Source organism: Micropterus salmoides, unplaced genomic scaffold (assembly GCF_014851395.1).
Source record: "Micropterus salmoides isolate LMB-PRFRI ecotype aquatic unplaced genomic scaffold, ASM1485139v1 Ms_hic_scaffold_7, whole genome shotgun sequence".
Taxonomy (NCBI): Eukaryota; Metazoa; Chordata; class Actinopteri; order Centrarchiformes; family Centrarchidae; genus Micropterus; species Micropterus salmoides.
The window spans coordinates 8,933,596-8,957,797 of record NW_024044459.1 but is presented as its reverse complement, the minus strand read 5'-3'; the positions used below and the strand labels follow the sequence as shown (position 1 = coordinate 8,957,797).

General features: G+C 37.6%; 3 protein-coding genes across 3 annotated transcripts in view; 1 reads left to right on the top strand and 2 right to left on the bottom strand.

The window, feature by feature from the left end:
• Nucleotides 1-874: 874 nt before the first annotated feature.
• On the top strand, nt 875-8,612 carry LOC119892140 (SWI/SNF-related matrix-associated actin-dependent regulator of chromatin subfamily B member 1). The gene is made up of 8 exons (XM_038704253.1): nt 875-1,020; nt 1,455-1,584; nt 4,525-4,662; nt 5,417-5,544; nt 5,670-5,836; nt 5,985-6,175; nt 7,034-7,165; nt 8,262-8,612. The coding sequence occupies exons 1-8, from the start codon at nt 927-929 to the stop codon at nt 8,299-8,301; spliced, it is 1,020 nt and encodes a 339-aa protein (XP_038560181.1). The 5' UTR covers nt 875-926; the 3' UTR covers nt 8,302-8,612.
• A 2,403-nt stretch (nt 8,613-11,015) lies between these two features.
• On the bottom strand, nt 11,016-19,308 carry LOC119892142 (derlin-2-like). The gene is made up of 7 exons (XM_038704254.1): nt 19,211-19,308; nt 17,866-17,931; nt 17,708-17,781; nt 17,483-17,576; nt 13,473-13,668; nt 12,593-12,683; nt 11,016-11,359 (listed from the first exon to the last, which is right to left on the bottom strand). The coding sequence occupies exons 1-7, from the start codon at nt 19,298-19,300 to the stop codon at nt 11,263-11,265; spliced, it is 708 nt and encodes a 235-aa protein (XP_038560182.1). The 5' UTR covers nt 19,301-19,308; the 3' UTR covers nt 11,016-11,262.
• A 588-nt stretch (nt 19,309-19,896) lies between these two features.
• The window catches only part of LOC119892399 (stromelysin-3-like), a 31,607-nt gene continuing 27,301 nt past the window's right edge, over nt 19,897-24,202 (bottom strand). Inside the window, exon 8 of the mRNA XM_038704612.1 lies at nt 19,897-23,145. Coding sequence (XP_038560540.1) covers nt 23,027-23,145 — 119 coding nt within the window. The 3' untranslated portion in view covers nt 19,897-23,026. The remainder of the gene's footprint in view (nt 23,146-24,202) is intronic.

Below are 24,202 nucleotides of genomic sequence, written 5' to 3'. Positions count from 1 at the left end.
GTCTGAACTACAGTGCAGACTGGAATCTGTTAACAGACAGACAGATGCTGTCGCCTCTGGATGCTTTACTGCGCTGCATAATGATAAACTAGCACACATATAGCGGTTGTAAGTCTCATTTGTTGAAATAGATAAGAATTCCAGCTATTTCCAAGATTTTGTTTCGTTAATGGTTCCTCTCATATTAGAGAGGCTAAACACGTTAGTTTAACGTTGCTTACAAAGTAACCGTGTAATATGTTACCAGACTCTTAGCCTCATAATTTAATGGTGGCTTCTGAAATAATTTAGATGTTCGTGATGTAAGTAACGTTAAGATACACTTAAGACGGCTTTCAAAATGTCTAGTTTAATTGCGTGAACCTGCGCCTGTGTGAGTTTTGGATAGAACAAAGAAGTATGAATTAACATTAATTTCTAATCGGGTGTCAGAATTTTTTATTTGTCAGTATGTAGCGCTACTGTGCCTTGTGCTAAATGTCTGGCATTCAGAATCATGCGCCCTGGAGTACAGAAAGTTGCAGTCGGGTAAGAATGAAGGTAATCAATATGCTTTGGTAATAATAATAAGTTCAACCCACAAATCAGTATGTGTAAGTGATCATACTGGAGTTAAATAATCCATAAGAACATTCATAGTAAGCTGGTATAATGAAGGAAATGTTAATATGAATGTATGTGTTTAATACAAGTTAGATTTGTTATTCAGGAAATGTACCATACATAAGATGTAAGAATTTATAATGTTGAATAGATTTTAGATTATATTGTACACTCCTACAGTTTTTAGCAGTGTTTGTCATACACAGAACATCTTAAGATGGTATGTAGGGTTGCAACTAATCATTATTGATTTAATCTGTCAATTATAAAATTTTGTTGATTTCTCTCTGATTGTGTGAGTTCAGGTGGGAAACTACCTCCGTATGTTCAGAGGCTCCCTGTATAAAAGATACCCGTCATTATGGAGAAAACTGGCATCAGTAGAAGAAAGGAAGAAAATAGTGGAGTCATCACACGGTCAGTAGAGTGGAGTCTGAACACATCTACAGCTCGGTAGGGTTGTACCAAGCTTTGAATCCCCAGCATTATCTGTTTCCCCTAATATGTCCTGTAGAAATGTATCTTGCACAAATAGAAAATTGAAAAATGTGATTCTCAATATGCAAAAAAAACTGACAGTTCTTTTTTTAAAGATGCTAAAAGTACTGAGCTCTAGAAATAATTTCAGAGTGTAAAACTCCATACTGATTATACCACTGATGGTTAATTACATTTATTTTGCTTGTAGAGGTTGACAACATCTCATTTTGTAATTTGGGGAAAAAAGGTTGTGAAGTGGATACACAGTTTGACAGAATGATTATCATAGAAATGTCTGGCCGGCTCAGTCCCACATTTACGGTGTCAGTTGCTGTTTCTGCTTTGATTTGACTTTTGTTCTTGTTCTTCAGATCATGGCTACACTCAGCTGGCCACAAGTGTGACTCTGCTGAAGGCTTCGGAGGTCGAGGAGATCCTTGAAGGAAACGATGAGAAGTACAAAGCTGTCTCCATCAGCACTGAGCCCCCCGCCTATCTCAGGTACCTCCACTACAGCCACCTCTGAAAACATGTTCAGGACAGCGCCTGTAACGTAAAGTGGGGGGAACAAGTATTTGATACATTGCCGATTTTGCAGGTTTTCCTACTTACAAAGCAAGTAAGTAGGAAAACCAGCAAACTGATGTTTGTAATGTTAGTGACAGAATGTGTATTGCAAATGAGGTCTCTGTAATGAGTTTCTAAAATTACAGATCTGGGAATGTTGCTCTTTTTACTGTGAGTTTTTGGGGATGCGTGCAACATGGGTTTGTTTTGGGTGATTGAAAACATGTCGGAAGGCCGTGACAGGGCTTCTGAGATTTTTCAGCCAGTCTGAAGTCTGAGGTGTAGTCATACTGCACCTTGGTTTTTTTAAGAGTGCTGAGGAAACACTTGATTGAAGAATATCCCTTCATAGTGAATGCAGAATAAGTCAAATTTTAGCTCAGTGCACAATGTGGGGACTTCAGAATGAGGGAACAGGTCTTGATTTGTCTGTCTGACTTGCTAACAGCTTGTAAACTGAAGCTCGCAGTGTTACCTACAAGGGTTGACCAATAATCGGCCTGGCCGATTTTCAGCATTTTTCCAATAATCTGCATCAGTCATTTCAAAAACAGATAGCCGATATAATCAATTAATTTAAAAATGCGCTCCTTTGGCTCTGGTGCAGCCGCTTCTCTCGGTCTATACTCACCACTCTGTGTGCTGGAGCAATTTCCCACCCACAGTACTAGCTGATTGGTTTCAAGTCACGAGTAATAGCCTATCAACACTGACTATTGTGCAGAAGTAGCCAATAGAACGAGCGAGCCACCATATTGCTGCCCCTCCCCTCCTCTGTCAGCAGAGCTTTGCATACACACACACTCGGAGCGAAGTGAGCGAAGATCACTGTAGATTACACAATTTGACCATAACTATGCCCATTACTGTAAGTGAGTACTGCAAAACCAGCAGTACTACTAAAAAGGCTGATACTGCATCAGTACAAGAAGCAGGAATGTGTACCAAGCGATATTTTAATCTGCTCCGTCTCATCCATCCTCAGCCGTGTTTCTGTTTAACACAAGCACCTGTGCTAGCTCGGCTAATAGCTAGTTATAAACAAGCTAAATCTCTCTGCTTGTAGCCTGTTTAACTGAGATGCTACATATCTTAAAATTTAGCAAACTTGTAAACTCAGCTACTTGTTGAGAGAAAACGGGCGAAACGCAGCGCTCATCAATGTCACTTTTTACCCAGCTGTCCAATCACAATGCAAGAGGAGCGGGACAAACACCACACCGTGCCATCTCAGCTCCTCAACTGCAAAATCTCATGAACCCACATACGGCGAGTCCGTCCCCTTGCTCTAAATGTTTCAGCCTTCTCTTCATGCAGAGCAAGGGCCAGAGCACGTAGGCCTACCCTACTTTGTGGTGACATTTTTACATACTTGCAGCACATCACCTCCACGGATATTATGTATCATAGCAACCAAAGCGTCTCAGCCGAAAAAAGCAGCTGGCGTTTTCAGCTGGTAAAAGACGCTTTGGTGGACACAGGGCCTTACTCAGTGTTTTGATGTTGGGAATATAGTGATTTTACATGTTCCATTTGTTTTCAGTGAGATACTGATTTTATACTGTTAGTTTGCTGCTGGAAACTTTACTTTTGTTTTGTTGTACAGTTAGTTATAATGAAATATTAATTATTAATAATTAATGTTCTGAATTTATTCTTTTTTAAATAATATTTAGTAATGAAAAACCAACAAGAGTACAGAAAAAAAACAGAACCAAAAAATAGTATCAATAAATCTATCAATAAAATCCTAACAATATAAAATAAATACAATATAAATGTCAGCAGGTAAAGACAAAGTTTATGATAATTTATCAATCATAGTTAACAAGTCCATCTCTGGGATGGATCTCCATCCATCCATCCTTCGGCAACCGCTTATCCTACGTACAGGGTCGTGGGGGGATGATCTATAATTAATTTAATTTACAATTAACTTTAATCTTGTTATTTTCAAAAAGTTTTGTGTTGGAGTTTGTGTTGTTCAAAATTTTGACACCAAGATTAAACATTTTACAGCAAATGTATATTGGTTTCACATATTGGTCCATGGTCATCGGTCTAATTGGTTACTAATGATCGGGATCAGCCCAGGAAAAAAAATCGGTTGATCCCTATTACCTACACATTGTTCTGCTGCTGTATGTGTTGTGTGTCACCCACCCAACCAACATATTTTGTTCATTTAAGTTAGTTTGTCCACCAGAGGGCATTCTGCAACTCCCCAGTTGGCAATGCAAACACAACAACACAACAATCCACTTTATTTCTGTAATATTCACAACAATAAAAATAGTTAATTTTTAAACTGCATTATGTCATGTTATTTCTACACATAACATGTTAGGGATAATAATTTTTTTGTGTTATGTATATCTGAAAAGAAGGAGAAAAAAGGTTATCGGCGGATATATCAGAATATTAGATTTTAAAATCCTCAAATAAATCTTAGTCTTAAAAATTCCATATCTGTTGAGCTGCTGTGTAAGGAGTAGGAAAAAAGACTCCTTTACACCTAAAACCTAAGATTATTAACAGTAGAAAAATAAAACGAGGAGTAGGGCTGAATGATTTGGGGAAAGAAATGTAATTGCGATTTTTCTGCCAGATATTACGATTTTTTAAAAATTTTTTATTGAAGATTTACTAAAGTTCAGTATTCACTGCCCGTCTATTTTTGAACCTGGGAGGAAGTCAAACGCAGAATGGCACAGCCGCTGCCTGTGTCGGTTCGACACACCTTGTCATTCCCAGTAGATTATAACCTATAAACACTTAACGCTGAAGTCCATGTAGGTGAGATGTAAAATGTACTGCATGATCCTCTCATTTTGTAGGATTTTCACAAATCCATATGTCTTGGTCTGTCAACAGGGAACAGAAGGCGAAGAGGAACAGTCAGTGGGTTCCCACACTGCCCAACAGTTCTCACCACCTGGATGCGGTGCCCTGCTCCACCACCATCAACCGCAGCCGTCTGGGCCGAGACAAGAAGAGGACCTTCCCGCTGTGGTGAGCAACAGGAACCTGCACAGGGCCATGTCTGAAATCACTCCCCGGTTACCTCACTCACTATTCCCTACATTACAAACACTATATTCTACAGTGAGCCATAAGTTAAGATTTCAGGCAAATGAACCATCATAATTTTTGTGTTAATAGAGCTGCATAACTGTCAATTTCACATCCATCAAAGGGGAAGCATTGCACTGTGAGATTTGTTTTTAGCAGAAAGTACTTTTGTTGGAAATTGGGTATTTTAAATATGCAGAACTTATACAGTATTTCAGACTTGAATAAAAGAGGTGTAAAGTAAATATAGCACTAGGTAGCAAACAGTGAGTGATTTTAGACACGAGGAGGCATTTGTTTTCTTTATTACTCATGTTTACCAAATGATTTGTATAAACATATCTAAGTTGCTTGCACTGGTCCCTTTAAGATTGTCTCTTGAAACTCTCCATTCAGGCTCTCGGTCCGGTTGTTTGGTCCAAACCAGAGTTTGATTGAGTTTTCACGCCAGCCTAAACGAACTGCACTAAGCAGGCAAATGCATCGGAATCTATACTGCCTATACAACCAGTAGTACTAACAGTCAACTAGATTTGCAGAGAACAGCAGAACTTCACATTATGATTGCTTACCTTTTTTAGAGCAGACAAACTTCAAATTTTTATAGACCTTTAAATACCATGTGTGCAGAGAGTGCAGTGTATAATTTGATCTGCTCAGTTAAGTTTTTGCCCTGTGCGTTTGTCTCGCCCAGCTTTGACGACCACGATCCAGCAGTGATCCATGAGAACGCCACTCAGTCTGAGGTTCTAGTTCCAATCCGTCTGGACATGGAGATCGAGGGACAGAAGCTCAGAGACGCTTTCACCTGGAATATGAACGGTAACGTCATCACCTTCTCTCAGCTCAGAGAAGTACGGTATCAAAGCAAAGACTTTATGGCCGTGAAGAGAGAATTACAACATCAGTTTTGAAAACATACTCCTTTTCTTTTTGGAAAATCTTAGAGAAGCTGATGACGCCTGAAATGTTTGCTGAGATCCTTTGTGACGACCTGGACCTCAACCCGCTGGCCTTCGTCCCTGCCATCGCCTCCGCCATCCGACAGCAGATCGAGTCTTATCCGACAGACAGCATCCTGGAGGACCAGGCGGACCAGAGGGTCATCATCAAGGTGACGCTTTACACTCCCAATAGCTCATACTTAGTATCTTTTAATGTTTTCCTCCCACACATCACTCAGAGTAATAATACTTGTGGTGCAGACAAGTTATTTATCAGCTGTCTTTTTCTCCTATTAATGAAATGTTTTTGTGTTCCAGTTAAACATCCACGTTGGGAATATCTCGCTGGTCGACCAGTTTGAGTGGGATATGTCTGAGAGGGAAAACTCTCCGGAGAAGTTCGCCCTCAAGCTTTGCTCTGAACTTGGCCTGGGAGGGGAGTTTGTGACCACCATCGCCTACAGCATCCGCGGTCAGCTGAGCTGGCACCAGAGGACATATGCCTTCAGGTACGGTCTCACAAACTCTGAGCAAAATGTGTGATTGAAAGTGTGTTTGCTTTTGCATTTTGTATCCTGCCTGCCCTTTTTTTTGAATGAAGGGCATGCAGCACCAGAATCCAGCCTCACCCACCAAGCCCATTTCCTTGACATCTAAGTAGAGCTTTAAGATTTATTGGCAAACACAATCTACAAGAAGTAGTCTGTGTTTTTTGTACCTGAAATAGTTAATGGACAGTCGCTAGCCAAGTTTCCATCCAAGATTTTGACCAAATTTCCAGAAAACTGGCAAACTAATATGCAAATTAATGCAAGTTTCGATCCACTGTGAATTTTTCTGTGTGTAAAGCCTGATGTTTCATACAGTCTCTTCATTGCTCCACACAGATCTGATGTGTTCGTCTGCACAAATCGCAAAAGGGAATTTGACCATTTCCTGATTTTGAAATTTTAAGGGAGTTGCAGAAACAGTGTGTCCTGTTACATCTCCTGTTGTATGTGTTGTTGCCATGGCGATGTGGCTGTGACCTCTCTTCTGAGGGCATTTTGAAGGGTGTTGTGTTCCAGACTGAAGTTGAACGAGGTTAAATGTAAGGTCTTGTTTGCTGTCTGCTGTCTGAGCTTCCCAGGAGGTGAAATAATAAAATATTGAAAACCCAGACAGCAGTGTTGACCTCTATCACAGTTGGACATCTGGAGATGCAAAAATAGTTTATTTATTTTCCTGCTTATTTCATGACAGTGAATGATCGGATGTTTGAGTAGGTCAAAGAAAAGTCAAATTGATCATCAACAGCCATCGAATGCTGCTGTCAAGTAAACCGAATCAGACTGAAGTGTTTGTTCCTTGTTCTTGGTGTTTTGCAGTGAGAACCCTCTGCCCACAGTGGAGATTGCCATTAGAAACACAGGTGACGCTGACCAGTGGTGCCCCCTGCTGGAGACCCTGACAGATGCGGAGATGGAGAAGAAGATCAGAGATCAGGACAGAAACACAAGGTGAGTGTCAACTGGATGTTTGGCAGAGCTCCATGACAGAGCCGACTGATTTTGGTCGTCATCAGTTTGCTTCATCAGTACTGTTTTTATGTCTTCAAAATAATCTCATTGTGACTTTTATCTGGTTAAATAAATGTTAAGAAAATAAAAGTAATAAATATGGTGCAGCTGCAAGGCCTGTATTAATTGTATAGCAGAAACCAGGTGATATGTGTCCAGTGGCTTATTTTCATTAGTCATTTTATAGATTATGGATTGATTTAATTATTTTCTTTATTAATCAATGAATACTTTTGTCTGTTAATTATCAGAAAATAGTGAACCAAACGCTTTTGGCATTTGGCAAAAATGACTTTTTCTGTCGACTGTCTAATCGATTAATTGACTGACCATTGTTGTTGTAGTCACCATTTAGTTCCAAATTACTTTCTAGGAAACATTCCAGGAAATTATTAAGAAATCGCAGACATATAAAATAAAGCATTCCCAATCAACAAAAACTGTAAACACAGCAATTGTTGTCTGTAAATAATATCACAAAGAGTAAAGTGTAGACCTGCTCTTTATTAAAAGCGCAATGAGATAACTGTTGTTGTGAATTGGCGCTATATAAATAATATGGAACTGAATTAATAGTTAAATGTCAATAATTTCATAGTTAGGCATTCATAGGTAGCATCGTTAATCAGCTGAAATGCCAAAAATGGATGGTTCCCTTGTCAAATATGAGAGATTGCAGCTTTTCACTGTTTTTATGTCCTTATGAATTTAGTATATATAACATAAGAAACAATATGAAGATGTCAATGATGAAAATAAGCCTTTGTTGCAGCCCTGATCTGAGGACGTCTCCTTAAACTTCGGGGACTTTGGACACTTTAAATATTTCAGCCATTTTTATAGATGAAACCGTTAATTAATATGGATTAATCAACCATGAAAACAATTATTAGTTGTAGCCATAGTCACAATAGTAATAAAATAGTTTTGTAATGGTCTGTCTTACAAGAGGAAATTACAGTAAATGAGTTTACTTTGTCACTTTTTTCTGAGTTTTTTCTGAGTTGTTGAGGCTCTGTTCCCATTTGCTCCACAGGCGAATGAGGCGACTGGCAAACACGGCACCTGCATGGTAGAAGGAGCAGCGTTGGCGCCCCCTGCAGGAATGGTGCTCGTCTGATTGAGGTTTGATGCTGTCACGGTTTGCACCATCACCAACAAAGATGTCCCTCCATCCCGCTGGATGTCTTTTTCTGCTCGACCGGGTTCTCAGTCAGCCGTTCACCGTGTTATTTTTTTATTTTTATTATTACTGTTAATATGTGTTCTGTTTGGCAAAGCCCCCGGTAGAAAATGTCTCTCCCTCGTGTTTCCTGTACGGCCCGCGGCGCGGAGAAGCTGCTCTCTCACTTTGACCACTGACTCTCTTTACCTGACCACACGGGGAGAAAAAAAACACACAGCCAATCTCAGATAATATATTGTTTTGTTGTATTTGTTGTCTTTTTGTACATTTTAATAATTCTTACAAAATAAAAAAACATTTAAACGCTTGATTTGCTGTCTGGTTATGTTGTGAATCATTTAGAAAAAAATTACTGAATAAAGTTTCAACTAGGGTTAGACTGATGTATGAGTTTACTGATGTTATTGAAAATGGTGTTTGCATAAATAGATGAAAATCATCAACTTTAAAATTAATTGCCATGAAATTCTTCCACAGACTCATGTTCCCCAGAGGATTAATCATAATTAATCATACTAACTTTGGAATTCCCCTGACATTTTCCTTGTAGTGCCACCATGAGGTTGACATTCATGGTTAAATGTCTCAACAACTATCGGACAGGTTGTAATGAAATTTGGCACAGACATTCATGTTCCCCTCAAGACAAATTTTAATAACTTTGGTGATTCTCTGAATTTTCTTTTAGCCCCTAGCGCCGTCAATTCCCATCAGCCTCAGCTACACTTTTGTTAGCAAATGTTAGTATGCTAAATTAAGATGGTGAACATTACACCTGCTTAGCAAAAACATGTTAGCATGCCAGTGTTAATGTAAGCTAAAAGGCACAGCTGGCATGGCTATAGATGTGTAGTCTTGTGTTTACATAAATCTAAATCACTCGCATTAGTTTCAGACCGGAAGCTCTGTAGTTGTCAAGCGTAAAATATCAGACAGAATAGACTTGCCAAATATGCAATGTAATTTCTTAATAATGTGAGTTAAATCGGTCATTCGCCAAGTTTACTTGAGTTGACTTCCCTGACAAGTTTAAGAAAACGAGCACCTTCAGTTTAATTTTGCTTGGTACAATCTTGTTCACTTTAAATATTAAATGGCTTTAATAATTTATTCTATAGAAAATAAATATTGGTATTAGATATTTGCCTTGAATCATTCAGACCTAGTTTTACGTTTTTGTGAATTCATTCTTCATGTAAAAGCTAATTTATAGCTCAAAATTTTCTCATATTTAGTAGCATAATAATCCTACTATAAATATTCCTGTAGTCACTTTTCCACCCTGACAAGAAAAATCTAACTCTCTGAAAACAGAATTGGTTTCTTGACATTTCCCTTCAAAGCCACATTAGTGTAGCCCCAGTTGTGACTAATATTTCTCAGCAGTGCTGTGTTTATAAGAGATGAGTTTTAAAGTATGTGTTTTGTTGTTGGGGTCCCACAGAGACGTGTTTGCGTGTTGTTGTGCTAAGCAATTTCCATTTTGTCCCCAGTGTATGACCCACAAAGGCAGCGAGTGAAAGTGCAGAGTGTGCAGACGGCGCTGACGGGATTTTAGGCCGTTGGCAGTTCTGTGAACCAGCATCAGTGACACAACAGCATGGAAGGGAGTTATTGGTTAGTCCTGCTCCTTTCAGCTCTTCCTAAGCAACGTACAAATACCACATTTGCATATCGGGTTACAATTACACTAGAAAAGCCAAGCTGGCATCAGAAATTAGATGTCAAAGTATAAAACTAAATGGCACTCTGTAACTGTTCCTACTTATTTTACACAGTTGAAGTGTGTTTTCTTGGGATTTGTGTATGTTTGCTGAGAGTCAAGTGAATCAGTGTCTGTCTTCTCGGCAGGTTTGGGATTCTTATCACGTTTTGGGGCATCAATGCAAATTTGGTTCCAGTTCTTGCAACTTTTATAAACTTGCTTGTGGTCTTTAACATCATTTCTGACCTAAAACAGAACATGTGACAGAAAAACCTCCACTCAAATGTTCGCTTAGTGGCTTTTTATCCCATGTGTTTCACAGTCTTCAGAAGTAGGGGTTACAATTTACCTTCTTATACGATCACCTGTTATTATATAGCGAACATTAGGTCATGTGTTCAGCCTGGATGAAGACCATGAGATACGGTTGAAAGTTTAAAAAAAAATTCTAGTAAGTGGACTTTTAAAGGTGCCCTGTTGAAACAAAGTTTCTGTTTACAGTCAGCGTTACTGACCAGAGCTCATTGTGTGTTCTAACAAGGTCTAACAAATGTGCTAAGTACTTTTTCTTCATCATAAAACATTTGCAGAGGTGTTTTTTAAATCCAGTACTGTTTACATCTGCCTTTACTTGCTGGCGGTGTTCTTCTTCACTTCCTTTGTTGGCGCACTGTGTCATGTCGCTCGCGTGCTTGTGCGTAATACCAACAAAACAGGGACCCACTCATAAAAACACTGCTCTGAGTGGTGGTCAAATACTCCACAGGGCTGCGCCGCTTTCCAAGAACAGCAAGCGTCTGTCTTCATTCTGCCCATAATCCTTTGAATTTTGGGTTATTTCTCATTTCTTGTTCTGTCCTAAAGAAACTGGAGCTCAGTCTACTTAGTCGAGAACTTAGTCGAGAACTGAGACTTTTTTCAGCCATCTCTGTGCTACTATTACAAATGAACAACTAGTAGTTAAACTAAACATGCTTAGTGTGAATGTGAACTCCAAAATGTTTGGGCAAAAAAAAACACTTTCATGATGCTGACTTTAAGTCTATCTTAACTGTGAAAGGACTCATGGCTCCACAAATCATATCCTGACTGCCTGTCTGTGTTTCTGACAGCTGGTTTCTCCTGATTTCTGGAATCTTAGAGCAATTAGTTGTGCGGCTCCTCATATTGCTGCAGATCTCCACCCTGCTCTTCTTGTAGGGGAAGGTAGTCTGGGTCTTCTGGCCGGTCAAACATGGCCCGCCTGTAAGGAGAGAACAGGGCCACATCATGATTTGCATTTCCTAGACAGTAATTTTCTTTATAATAATATATCTGGGTGCTGTATTTACAGCCAAAAACAGAACTTCATCAGGATATGCTCCGATTGAACCAACTTTTGGCCATGTACAGAGGTCATTTTCACCAACTTTGCAATAGCTGCAGATTGCAAAATTGAGACTATTTCCTCTTGCCTTTATTTTGACATTTCAGAAATCAAAACCAATGCCATACTTGTGATCCATTTGCTCATTTTGAACATTTACAAAAACCCTCTTTTCCATCCCCCTGGAACAGAATATTCTCTGTAAAAAGACAAACAACTGGTACCAGTTTCTTTTCAAATAACTTAATTTTAAATATCCTATTTATTTACAAGAGGTTTTCATTCTGCATAATGCTAATCATATTTATTCTCTTAGAAGCAATAACAATCTTTTTTTTATCATGTTCCAAAAGCTACACTTGAAATGGGAAAAAAGGCATTTAGGGTTTAGGCTCCTAGAGACTGGAACAATCTACCAACTTTCTTGACATCTTTGCAGTATCTAGGTTAATTTAAGAATGCTCTTATTCACCTTACAACAGACTGCTCCTGTTAATTATTGTTACTTACTGCTATAGTCTAATGTTTTACCATTAGCATTGGTGTCTAGATTTTGTGGCATGTGCATTGTACATTAGCGAATGTGTTTTCTTTTGTATATTGTATGCACATTTCAACCTAAACTTTTAAAGCGTTTTATGCCTTTTTATTAGATAGCGTTAATGGAGAGGTAACAGGAATCGAGATGAAATGGTTCGTGGTTGGCATCCTCACCTTTTAACCGACAATGGGTCGCAATACAATACTTTTATTGATTCATTTGCAGAATATGGAGATGATTTTAACTCCAAACCAGAAGTATTTAATGTCTTAATACAGAAAATAATAGCAATAGCAATAATGTAAAGTGTAAAGTTTACATACAATTTGAACTAAATGTATTTAAATCTGGAGATGTCTGAAACACAGTTCCTATTTTAAGAGATTAAAGAAACACGACTATGTATCCGAGGCATTTGATGACAAATCAGTACAGTCTAGTTTTTCACACTCAGTCTCTCAGTTCTGGGAAAGTATTGAGGTTCAGTACATCTGCCAGTCGTCTCTCTCTAAATGACTAAAAGCTAAAGCTTGTGTTAGACTCTAGTAAAGATAAATTCTGGTTCTTACAGAAGTTCTGGTGTCATCAGCAGCTTTCTTCCTCCCGGCTGGTTTGGAAACACGTCTTCCAGGAAATAATACATGTGTCCGACACTGATACCTGAGGAGGGAAGTAACAGCTGGATGACTTTACAAGATAATTTCTGTGCATCTACATCATTATAACATGTGGTTCATGATTAAAGAGAATGTCTGGTGACATTCTATTTTTTTCTCATCAACAAATGTGCAGTGTCAAACCAGAAATGAATGTATCTACTAACAAGCACTGTGTGTGTATCAATGCCTGATCTTCTTCCTGTGGACCATAGAGCTACATTGCTGTCCAAAAACTATTAAAAGGGAGCACTGGGGGACATTTTCCTTCATTACCACAAACACACACACACACACTGTAGTTTATGTGACTCAACCACTGAAAATAGTCCCCAACAGATGCACTTTTCCCATCTCTTTGTTTGTTAAAAACTACAGTGACCAGCTGTGTTAGGAAATTACTCAAATCTTTTTTTTTTTAAACTGAAACTATATATTTGTGAGCTGCTTTTAAAGACTTACGCCTTCAGTAGGAACTAATAAGCTTGGAGCAGAGGGCCACCGACAGGAATCCAGAAAGTATTGAGAGACGGACAAACACATTTTTGGTTGTGATCTTTTCACGGAAAACATAAAATGATACCAGTCTTATCCTTTCTGAATGGCCGAACAGTGTCACAAGTGAGTAAAAGGTAAGTGTCATGGTCTGCCATCTATCTTTCTGATACTTTAAATTGGAATAAGGATCCATTTTGAACTTCTAAGTGTCTGATAATACAATTTTGGCCCGTGTAGCTATAGGTCTGGCTATATCAGATGTTGTTGGTTTTTTGGTGAAATGTTTGTTTTTTACCTAGCAGGTCGACCACGATGGAGTTTCCGAGCAGCAGCGAAAATCCCATGAGCACCCAGGGGAGAAATGGTGCCTGGAAGTTCAGGAGCCCAAAGAAGTTCATGCGTATGAGCGGATGTCTTCTACTCCAAACATACACCAGCATGATGATGAAGGCTTGACCCAGGAAGAAGACGTTGGCAAACAGACCGAACAGCTGCAGGCCTTCAGGTTAAAAACAACAGCTGAGACTGTCTGTTTTGAATGGAGATTAAAGCTTCTCAAGTCAAACCTGAGTTGGTGGAGTGGCAGCAAGCTATATATTATCTTTATAGAAATACCTCGGGTCAAAATTAACGGCAAATAATATATCTTGTCTGTTATCTCTTAATTTTGCCGGGAAGGGGAAAACAATTTATTAAAACTTGGAGTTGATAAAAAAATGGGAAATAATGTTCAGTCAATATTATGAGCCATAATCATGATAGTAAGTTAGTTAGTAAGTCAGTATTATGAGATAAGTCAAAATGTTACTTGCTCAATCAAAATTATGAGATGATAATGTAAGTAAATAATGGACTTAATGGATGATAATGGAAATAAAAATGAAGAAATACTGACTTACTATTACATCATTTTACTGAAGAACTAAATTTGACTTATCTCATAACTGACTTAAGAATATTTTCAAACATTTTGTCTTAAAGTTGGACTTCAATATTGACTTGAGACTTGTTAAGGTCTTTGACTTACTAAGGCAAAATTATGACAAATTACGTCAAAGGTATGATATGTTTATTGAGGTATGATCATCATTTTGAGTAGAAAAGTACATTTTTACCAACTGCTGATAATGTTGACTCATAATTTTGACGGGCCATGACTTTTAAAAACAAATATTTATTGTTTATAAACTAAACTATATGTTGTCCATTATATTCAGAAAAAAAAAAATCAATTTGTAAAGTACTGGACATTAATCACTCAGTACTTGATGATATGAGGATTTGTTTGATCTAAGTCCTAAAACTAACTGAAATATTTATATAAGACAAATTTCTCTCCAATATCGGCAGACATCTTGTCACAGCTGGTGTTATTACCGAATGCTAAGCTAAGCATGTTACTGTTCTGATAACACACTCGACACTGTACTATCCTGATAATACAGCAGAATTCATCCTCATAGACCTCCATTTAAAACAGCCCATGAAATCCCATGAAGCTGCACATTGACTGTTTTACAACAGCCCAGAAGGAAGTCTGTGCTAAACATACTCACGACTGTATCATTAACCTGGAATGTGGGTGCTTCTGGCTACAAACTGCTGAGCATCATCAAAGAAAAACCGGCTGCATGTACAGTAGCTTTTAGCTACCATCCTTATTTAGGTGTCTTACTGAAACAACTACCCTTCAGCATACAAGAGAACACACATACAGGTGCTGGTCATATAATTAGAATATCATCAAAAAGTTGATTTATTTCAGTAATTCCATTCAAAAAGTGAAACTTGTATAATGTATACATTCATTCCACACAGACTGATATATTTCAAGTGTTCATTCCTTTTAATTTTGATGATTATAACTGACAACTAATGAAAACCCCAAAATCAGTATCTCAGAAAATTAGAATATTGTGAAAAGGTTCAATATTGAAGACACCTGGTGCCACACTCTAATCAGCTAATTAACTCAAAACACCTGCAAAGGCCTTTAAATGGTCTCTCAGTCTAGTTCTGTAGGCTACACAATCATGGGGAGACTGCTGACTTGACAGCTGTCCAAAAGACGACCATTGACACCTTGCACAAGGAGGGCAAGACACAAAAGGTCATTGCTAAAGAGGCTGGCTGTTCACAGAGCTCTTGTCCAAGCACATTAATAGAGAGGCGAAGGGAAGGAAAAGATGTGGTAGAAAAAAGTGTACAAGCAATAGGGATAACCGCACCCTGGAGAGGATTGTGAAACAAAACCCATTAAAAAATGTGGGGGAGATTCACAAAGAGTGGACTGCAGCTGGAGTCAGTGCTTTAAGAACCACCACACACAGACGTATGCAAGACATGGGTTTCATTTTCAATTCAGGCAAAAGGAGACCCAACTAAGTATTGAGTGCTGTACATGCTCATACTTTTCATGTTCATACTTTTCAGTTGGCCAACATTTCTAAAAATCCTTTTTTGTATTGGTCTTAAGTAATATTCAAATTTTTGCAGATACTGAATTTGGGGTTTTCATTAGTTGTCAGTTTTAATCATCACAATTAAATGAAAAAAACATTTGAAATATATCAGTCTGTGTGTAATGAATGAATATAATATCCAAGTTTCACTTTTGAATGGAATTACTGAAATAAATCAACTTTTTGATGATATTCTAATTATATGACCAGCACCTGTAATACTAATAAATCAAACTGACCTGAAAACTGCCAACTCTTAAGGGACTAAAACCTATTTGGGTCAGTTCACCCAATTTATAAAAAAACATATTTAATCCATTTACTCTTGTTGTGTCTAACCATGCACAGCCACTATATTGCCAAAAGTGTTGGGCCTTTACATGCACATGAAGGTTAATGACATCCCATGAAATTGTCCAAAATCTCTTGGTATGCTGAAGCATTAACAGTTCCTTTCACTGGAACTAAGGGGTCAAGTCCAACTCCTGAAAAACAACCCCACACCACAATCCCCCCTCCATTAAACTTTAACCTTGGCAATGCAGTCAGGCAAGTACCGTTCTCCTGGCAACCGCCAAACCCAGACTCGTCCATCAGATTGCCAGACAGAGAAGAGTGATTTATCACTCCAGAGAACACGTCTCCACTGCTCTAGAGTCCAGTGGCGGCGTGCTTTACACCACTGGACACGATGCTTTGCATTGCACTTAGTGATGTAAGGCTTGGATGCAGCTGCTTGGCCATGGAAACCCATTCCCTGAAGCTCTCTGTGCATTGTTCTTACGTTTAGAGGCCTGTAGATATTGACTCTGCAGAAGGTTGCCCACTTCTGGCCTCAGCAGGTGTTGACCCCGCTCTGTGATTTTATGTGGCCTACCACTTTGTGGCTGAGTTTCTGTTGTTCCCAATCTCTTCCACTTTGTTATAATAACACTAACAGTTGACTGTGGAATATTTAGTAGTGAGGAAATTTCAAGAATGGACTCATTGCACAGATGGCAACCTCTCACAGTACCACGCTTTAATTCACTGAGTTCCTGAGAGCGACCCATTCTTTCACAAATGTTTGTAGAAGCAGTCTGCATGACTAGGTGCTTGATTTTATAGACCTGTGGGCACTGAAGTGACTGAAACACATGATTTGGAGGGGTGTCCCAAAACCTTTGGCAATATAGTGTAGTTATTTGTTCAAATTTTGAGATAGCTTTTCTTAGATTTCTGTCACCCCTCTGGGATGGGCACAGATTACCTTTTTTGTATTGCCACTTGGTTTTGATTATTTGGCTTTGTATCTGAGATTTCCATCTCTGCCACAATGCAATTAATTTAAGTTCAATTTATATAGCGGCAATTATTTTATTGCCCTTAGATAGATAGAAGGTTTACTGAAAAATTACATTTACAAATTACAAATAATGTCTGGAATATTCTGAATAATCCACAGACCTCACTGTGGACTAGAGTAGAACTGAAACAATTAGTCAGCTAATCACTAAGTCAACAGGCTGAAAAATAATCATTGCAACTGTTTTGATAATCGATCTTTGAAGTTTTCAGTCTTCATGAAGTAGCAATGGGCATTTCCATCTGTTTTTCTTTCTTTACCACCCTATTGTTCATGCTGTCATTCATCTTCACATACAGGCTATCTTTCGTCTTTTCAATAACTTTAAAATACTAAATTGCATTTGGTTTAAAATGTGATCTAAGTGAGAAGACGTTTTGTTGTCATTTGTGTAAACTGACCTTTTAAGGAATTAAGTATGTCATAACAGCGGTAGTTTAAGCATCACTGTAGTAAAACTTTACACTTTGTTCTTTTGCTAGGTATCTAAAAGGATACAGTCATCATGATTCCTCCAAACAGGAACATGAAAACAAAATCAGCCGTTCTTCCCCGGAAACAGCCTTCCTCCAGCATCCGACAGTATCGATAACTTACTTTAGTTAAGGACTGTTTCCCCCAGTGATAATGCTTATTATGCTGCTGTTACAATTTTTAGTAGTGTTTTATGGATGAACTGAAATATTCTGTTTTTACCCGAGGAAACACTGTGATAAAAGATACAGAAAGATGATGTTGAACACGAAACTGAATCCAAGAGAACCAAAGAAGAGGAAGCTGGTAATCAGGCGCCATATCTGAGAGTAAGAGATAAACAGTGTAATTATGATGACTCACCAATGGCCATGTTTTAAATCTATTAAAGAGTTGATAAATGTTACCTGGTATCTTGTGATGATGAGGTATGGATTAAAGTAGAGCTGAAAGGGGGTGATGACTTCAAGTTGCTAAAACATAACACACAGCTTGAGAATAATTAGCAAGTTAGATATAAAGACATATAGACAGTAATGAGTTTTTTGGGATATTTAATTTATTGCATTGATAACACATTTGTTAAATGTTTATAGTACTGCTTAAAAATGCTAAATAGGGGGACCTAAAGTAAAGTGTTGCATTGCCAGATATAATGTGTATCCATTTGGTGAGACACATAATAAACATTTCAACTGCTGTCATTGCTTTTATCTCAACTAAATATTCTGCTTTTTGCATTTGCTACTCTTAAACTGACAGTTTACTTTCAGAGTTCACTTTCAGTTTTAACCTGACATATCAACTGCCTTCATCTTTTACTCTTCAACAACTTTCATAGTTTACTCTACAACAGAAATCTCACACCATTACACGTCAGACATTACAACTGCTGCCAGTGTTTGCAAATTTAAGTACACAGACTACCGCTATCTTCAATGCTTCTATGTTAACTAAAATTTCTGTTTTAAAAAAAAAGACAGTTTAACTTCTTTCATCTCACACTCTTTATATGAGTTCAGTGATCATGCCTATACTTAAACTAACAGCTAAAGTGTGTGTTCAGACCTTAAGCTTAATCTGTACATTTTAGCTGATGTTATCTTTTACTCTTTAACTTACAGTTCAACTACTTTTACTTGTCACTTCAGTGTACATTTCAACTGATGTCCATGCTTGCATATCAATTGGACGTGCACTTACCATAACTACCCAAAGTGCTTCACTTCAACTGAGATTTTAAACTGCTTTCATCCCATACGCTTTAAATTAGTTTTGAACTCAGTGGCAACACTTCAGCTAACAGTTCAACTGTTTTCAGCACTTTCTCTTCAACTGCTTTCATCTCTTCAACCGACAGTTCAGCTACTTTTTAAGCTTCAACTAACACTTAAACTACTTTTACCTGCCACATGTCAACCAACATTTCAACTGTATCAATGCTACAACTAACTCTACCAACTCTTAACACTTTCAAAAGTTTCGAAAATTCGAAAATTTTGAATATATATATATATATATATATATATATATATATATATATATATCAGCTTATTATGATATTTAAGAAAGAATATACATATATGTATATTCTTTCTTAAAATAAGCTGCTCGACTGTGAATTTTAAGAGAACAAAGTTAGAAAGTTAGAATTGTTTTCATACTATGTTTAAATAACTGTTTCCTGTATCATCAAAGCTTCAGATTTTAAAAACTGTTGTGCTCTTTATTGTTAGGGTTGTTGTTTCTTACCACGGCAGCGGTGGTGAGGACACAGGCGGTCGTGTATGCTCGGGTCACCACGGGGATCTGAAAATACTCCTGTGTGAAGCTGTGAGCCATCGCTATTGCTGCTGCCTCACTGTCAACCATGATTTACTCACTGAATGAACAGCACAGGCCCCACCCCCTCACTGCACCACTTATCTATTAACACCATCCGTCCCACAAACTGAGTAAACCTTATATTTATATAATTAATGTATATATATACATTTTTAAAAACTTTTTTGAAAGATATATACACACTTATATCATTGAAGATTCCGTCTATCAAAGATTTGGGGTTAAAATTGCATTTTAACAGTAAAAACATCTTGCTAAACAGTACCACAACAATTTTATTTCTAAGTCTAATACACAAAAAAAATTACTGTGTTTAATTACTTTAATTATTGACATTAATTAGTAATGTTAAGTAAATCAGATTTGGCTGGAAAGTGAGGTTATTTGTCTTTCAGTAAAATTGTTTTTTGGGTAGTTTTTTTTTGTACATACATACGTATTTTCTTACATTTAGCACAAAGATTGACGCTGATCATCAAAGTGACATTTGGATAAAAAATGTATTTCACCATGCACAACAACAAAAAACATGTGAGAATATGACTAGTCTTAGTCTAGTTTCCTTAGATTTCATTTCTCCGGAGGTAGCAGAGTTTGGTAAAAAGGTTATGGTTTTATTAGAAAGTTCACAATACGCATTTCATACATTTCAATGTACAGGGTATACGTACATATGAGTAAAAAAAAAATTATAATCAAAGACGTATGTACAACAAACTTTTACTACGTTGTTTGTGTATAAATATTTTTTCAAAGCAGTCAGAGTTCACTGATTAACACTTGAAATGAGAAACAACAAAGTCTGAATGATGAAAACTGTAATGACTCGCCAGTGTCCTGCACTGAAAAACGAACATCTGAAGAACACGACAGTTCAACTGAGCCTTCACATTTCAAGTGCTGCAACCAGGGACACAGCGGTTCTCAACCTGGTGTCCTGATCCACAAAGAGGTGTCATGTGAGTTTTTTCGGGTCAGGGAGATTCTTTCACTATCCAGTAGTGGTGGAAGACGTATTCAGATCATTTAAGTAAAATTACCAATACAATACTGTAAAAATGCTTCATTAGAAGTAAAAGTCCTGAATTCAAAATCCTACATAAGCATTTTGCTGTTGTAGCTGCTCCAGGTGGAGCTAGTATTATTTTTTGCAGTGGTTCCCAACCTATGGTTCAGGCCTTCCAAAAGGTCACAACATAAATCAGAGGTTTCATGAGAATAGAAGAGAACACGCACTTATATTAGTTTTACGTAAGGACTTTGTGTGAGACATTTAACTCTTAGACATCTGAATTACAACAAGAGGCTTTTTTTAATCAGAGGTCACGAGCTAAAAATGTTGGAAACCACTGGTTCACACTATGTTCCGAATCCAGACTACATACTACTTCTAAGCAGGTTTTGAGTCTGTAGTTTGTTTACACTAAAAACAGATAGAATACATACTAAATACTACAAATTGTAAATGTGCTGTTGTTAGACATTGTTCTCCCACAATGCAATGCATAAAGGCAATGGAGAAGCTGATCACAGCAAGGAGACATTAAAGTTTTAAATGAAGAATTTTAGTCTTAAAACTAACTATAACTATAGATGATAAATGTAATGAAGTAAATACAAATATTTGTCTCTGGAATGTACTCGAGTATAAGTATAAAGTAGTAGAAAATGTAAATACTGAAGTACAAGTACCTCAAATCGTACTTGAGTTCTGGTAAATGTTACTTTCCACCACTGCCATCCATCCAGAAGTCTGTTGTGTTAAATTCTTGTGAAAGACAAGCAGTGTCTAGTAATTTAGCAAAACAGCCTGAGAAGCAAAAATAGTTAAAGCCAGTAGTTTGTTTTTGGGGAGTGAAAAACTGACCAGTTGGAGAACCGCTGATCCATGCAGCAGCTGCTGTCCCTGAATGTGTCTCACTGACCAACCTGAATAGAGCACTGTGTTGTGTTATAGTAAGCAATGACTTCATCATGAAACATGAGCACATTCTCTGAGGAAATATCACACTTCTCCTGAAGGGTGACAGTGTTGAACTCTAGATGGCGCCCTGGAGTTTTTTGCTGCCACAGAGGCCTGCAGACTGTTGAGTGATTACCAACAACTAAGAGCCTCACACCATCGTGTTAGAAGAGCGACATCAAAACACGACATATAGTGATATTATCACCTTTTCTGTATTTCTTTTTTACTAAGGCTCAATATTGTGTGAAATGCACGAATTCTTTCAAGGAAAAAAATTAGGTAAAATAACATCTAGTTACTTGAGTAAAAATGTAATGTAAAAAGTCAGACATGTTATCGGCCTAAATCACAACAGCAGAGAGAAGCATCCGATCTCTACTACTTGAAATCTACTACATTTGCTCAGTTTGTCCAAATATGAAAAATAAATACAAAACCTTCTCTTAAATTCGGAAATCACTAATTATGTCATCATCAATCACTAATTCCTTTACTTAGAGTGAAAACATTATCCAGTGCAACTTTATGTTTAGAAGAAAGTAGATAAAGGTCCTCCTTCTAGGCAGGAGTAATGCCCCCCTCCCCACCTCCTTCACCAGGACCTGCAGACCCAAACCACATCTATTTCTTTATTAATGTGAACCACTGTGACAAAAGCTTCTACTGGTTAACTTCTGCATTCTGCTTCCTTGTCTCTAAAGCTCCTTTGTAACATACAGATGATGGAAAAGAACATGTTTAGATGTTTAGGCAGACTAGATAGCTGTTTTTTCCCCGTACAACAGTTAAAATCCTGCCCCCGTTGCTTTTTATTGGCAGACTCAAAAGTGTCTGAAAGTAACACAGCAAAATGAATATTGTGTGCTTCCTAATTAGGTAGTTGGAGCCTGTTGTAGAGACTTGTGGAGGTTGCAATTGCTACCTTTGTTTGTGGCTAGATTCATTCATCGCAAACCCCAAATACTTCAAGTTGAGAGCACAAGTCCATCGTGGTTAGTCAAACTGTGTGACAACAAAATATTTAAGCAGGTTTTCTGACAGATTTCCAAGACTCTGTAACAAAAGAGCAACTAAAAAGACTTTTGTTTGTATTGATTTGTGGTCAGTGTGAGTCAGGTTGGCAAAGAGCAAAGTATAGCTAAACATTTTGTTTACAAACATCATGTTGAATGACTTCAGGTTTAAAGTTACAGTATTAAAACTAAAGTTAACCCTCGCTACCATCTACAGCAGCTAATACACAAATCTGCCTTCTGCAGCTTTAAGTTTGATGTCACTCTTCAAACACATGAGGATCAGCAGTTCCATCCATGATGAAAAAAACAAAACAGTTGGAATGAAAAACATCCACTACATGGAGCAAGATAATCTATATTGGTTCCGTCTGTGAACCAAAATCAGTCGAAAATCTCAATTTCAGGCTCAAAGACAGGAAGTGAGAACTGTGCAGTTCACATCAGCATCACACATCATTAATACAGGGCCCAGATCTCAGCCATATAGTGACAAAATGTGCAAAATAAATATGAGTATAGCTGCACAGGAGGTGCCAAGTCTGAGGAAACATACCTTAGTTTTCCTGAGAAGAATGTGTAATTGATCTGAGTAGCAATAAATGGAGTAAAGCATAAACAGATTTAAAGGAGGTCATCTCATCCCCTTGGATCTGCAGGATGAACATACAAACGTCTCTGTTCCAAAAACTCCTCTTCATTGTCAAAACAATCTCTTAATCTGGTTCTCTGCAGTTAAAAGACTCACACATTTCTACAGCCAAAAAAATCCATGCCGATGTAGCGAGGGTAGCCCTCCAAAGAGTTCATGTCAACAGGATCGAATTTCCAGTACTGTCGTCCTCGGATAAAGTGAGCATAGCCTGAAAGACATTAAACACAAAGTGAAATCTGTTTATAAATAATCAGTCTCAAGAATCATGCCAAGTCATTGCAAGTTAGCTGTAAAAAAAATAGTATCACTTTAAAGAACTTAAAGTAATATTCATACTCTAAAATACTTGAAATGGGTTTATTGTCGTGGAAATGGTCAAATAATTAAGTTAAAACAAACTGTTTTAACCGAATTTATTAATAAAAGAGAATGACAGAGAAGTACTACAACTGAAAATTCAGCTGGTCCAGAGACCTGCTGCCTAGAGCAGCTTCCAGCATCTGGACCAAGCGGGAAACTTCCGGTCTGAGAAGCGATGCGAACAGGGGGCGACTCTACTGTTTGCAAAAAGAAGTCTTGTTCCATTAGAAATAATGGTAAAATGACCCTACTTCTCACCTGATTTATTACCTCAGTAAGCACTTTCATAATAATGAGTTTATGGTCTCTGTCACTAGTTTCATGTTTTCTTTGATACAGCATGATGTTCATTTAGTAAATTATGTCCCATTTAGAGGAAAATAGACCATAACGTAGAGTATGCTTCAGGGCAGGATTATCTGTGATCAACAAGTTGTTACCATGGTGACCTGTCAATAAGGCTAGAGTGACTCATACACAAACGGCAATGTCCAAAAATGAAAACAGTTTTTTTTCCTTTCCTCTCCTCTTAATCATCTTATGACCCCTTTGGGAACCACTGGACTAAACTAGTTAACTGTATTTAAAGAACTTAAGACTAGTTCTCTGGACCATAGTTACAAGTATATGATTTGGGTTTGAAAAAAGTTTTTCTCAGTTTTAATGCTGAAAACTGCTGTTTGTTAAATTTTTACTCCAGTTTGGCCAATCGTTTGTGTAAAAATTCAAGGGATTTCAAGAAACGGCAAGATCTTGCAAATATTTAGGGAATTCATTCTTACGTTTGCAAGATTGTGAATTCCTGTCCAACTCTTAAGACTCTCTAAAATAATAAGGAATGTTATTTGTGTCAAAACTATGTTTCATTAAACACTAGTGATGGAGGAAAAAAAATGTTGATTTTT

Excerpts from the sequence above, each read along its gene's own strand:
- LOC119892140 (XM_038704253.1), top strand. The coding sequence starts at position 927 with ATGTTCAGAGGCTCCCTGTATAAAAGATACCCGTCATTATGGAGAAAA. Across the intron at positions 4,663-5,416 it reads AAGAGGACCTTCCCGCTGTG|CTTTGACGACCACGATCCAG; the intron begins GTGAGCAACAGG and ends TGTCTCGCCCAG. Across the intron at positions 7,166-8,261 it reads GATCAGGACAGAAACACAAG|GCGAATGAGGCGACTGGCAA; the intron begins GTGAGTGTCAAC and ends TTTGCTCCACAG.
- LOC119892142 (XM_038704254.1), bottom strand. The coding sequence starts at position 19,300 with ATGGCTCACAGCTTCACACAGGAGTATTTTCAGATCCCCGTGGTGACC. Across the intron at positions 17,577-17,707 it reads GTGTTCAACATCATCTTTCT|TTATCGATACTGTCGGATGC; the intron begins GTATCTTTTATC and ends AACTAAAGTAAG. Across the intron at positions 11,360-12,592 it reads CTGATGACACCAGAACTTCT|GCGGGCCATGTTTGACCGGC; the intron begins GTAAGAACCAGA and ends CTCTCCTTACAG.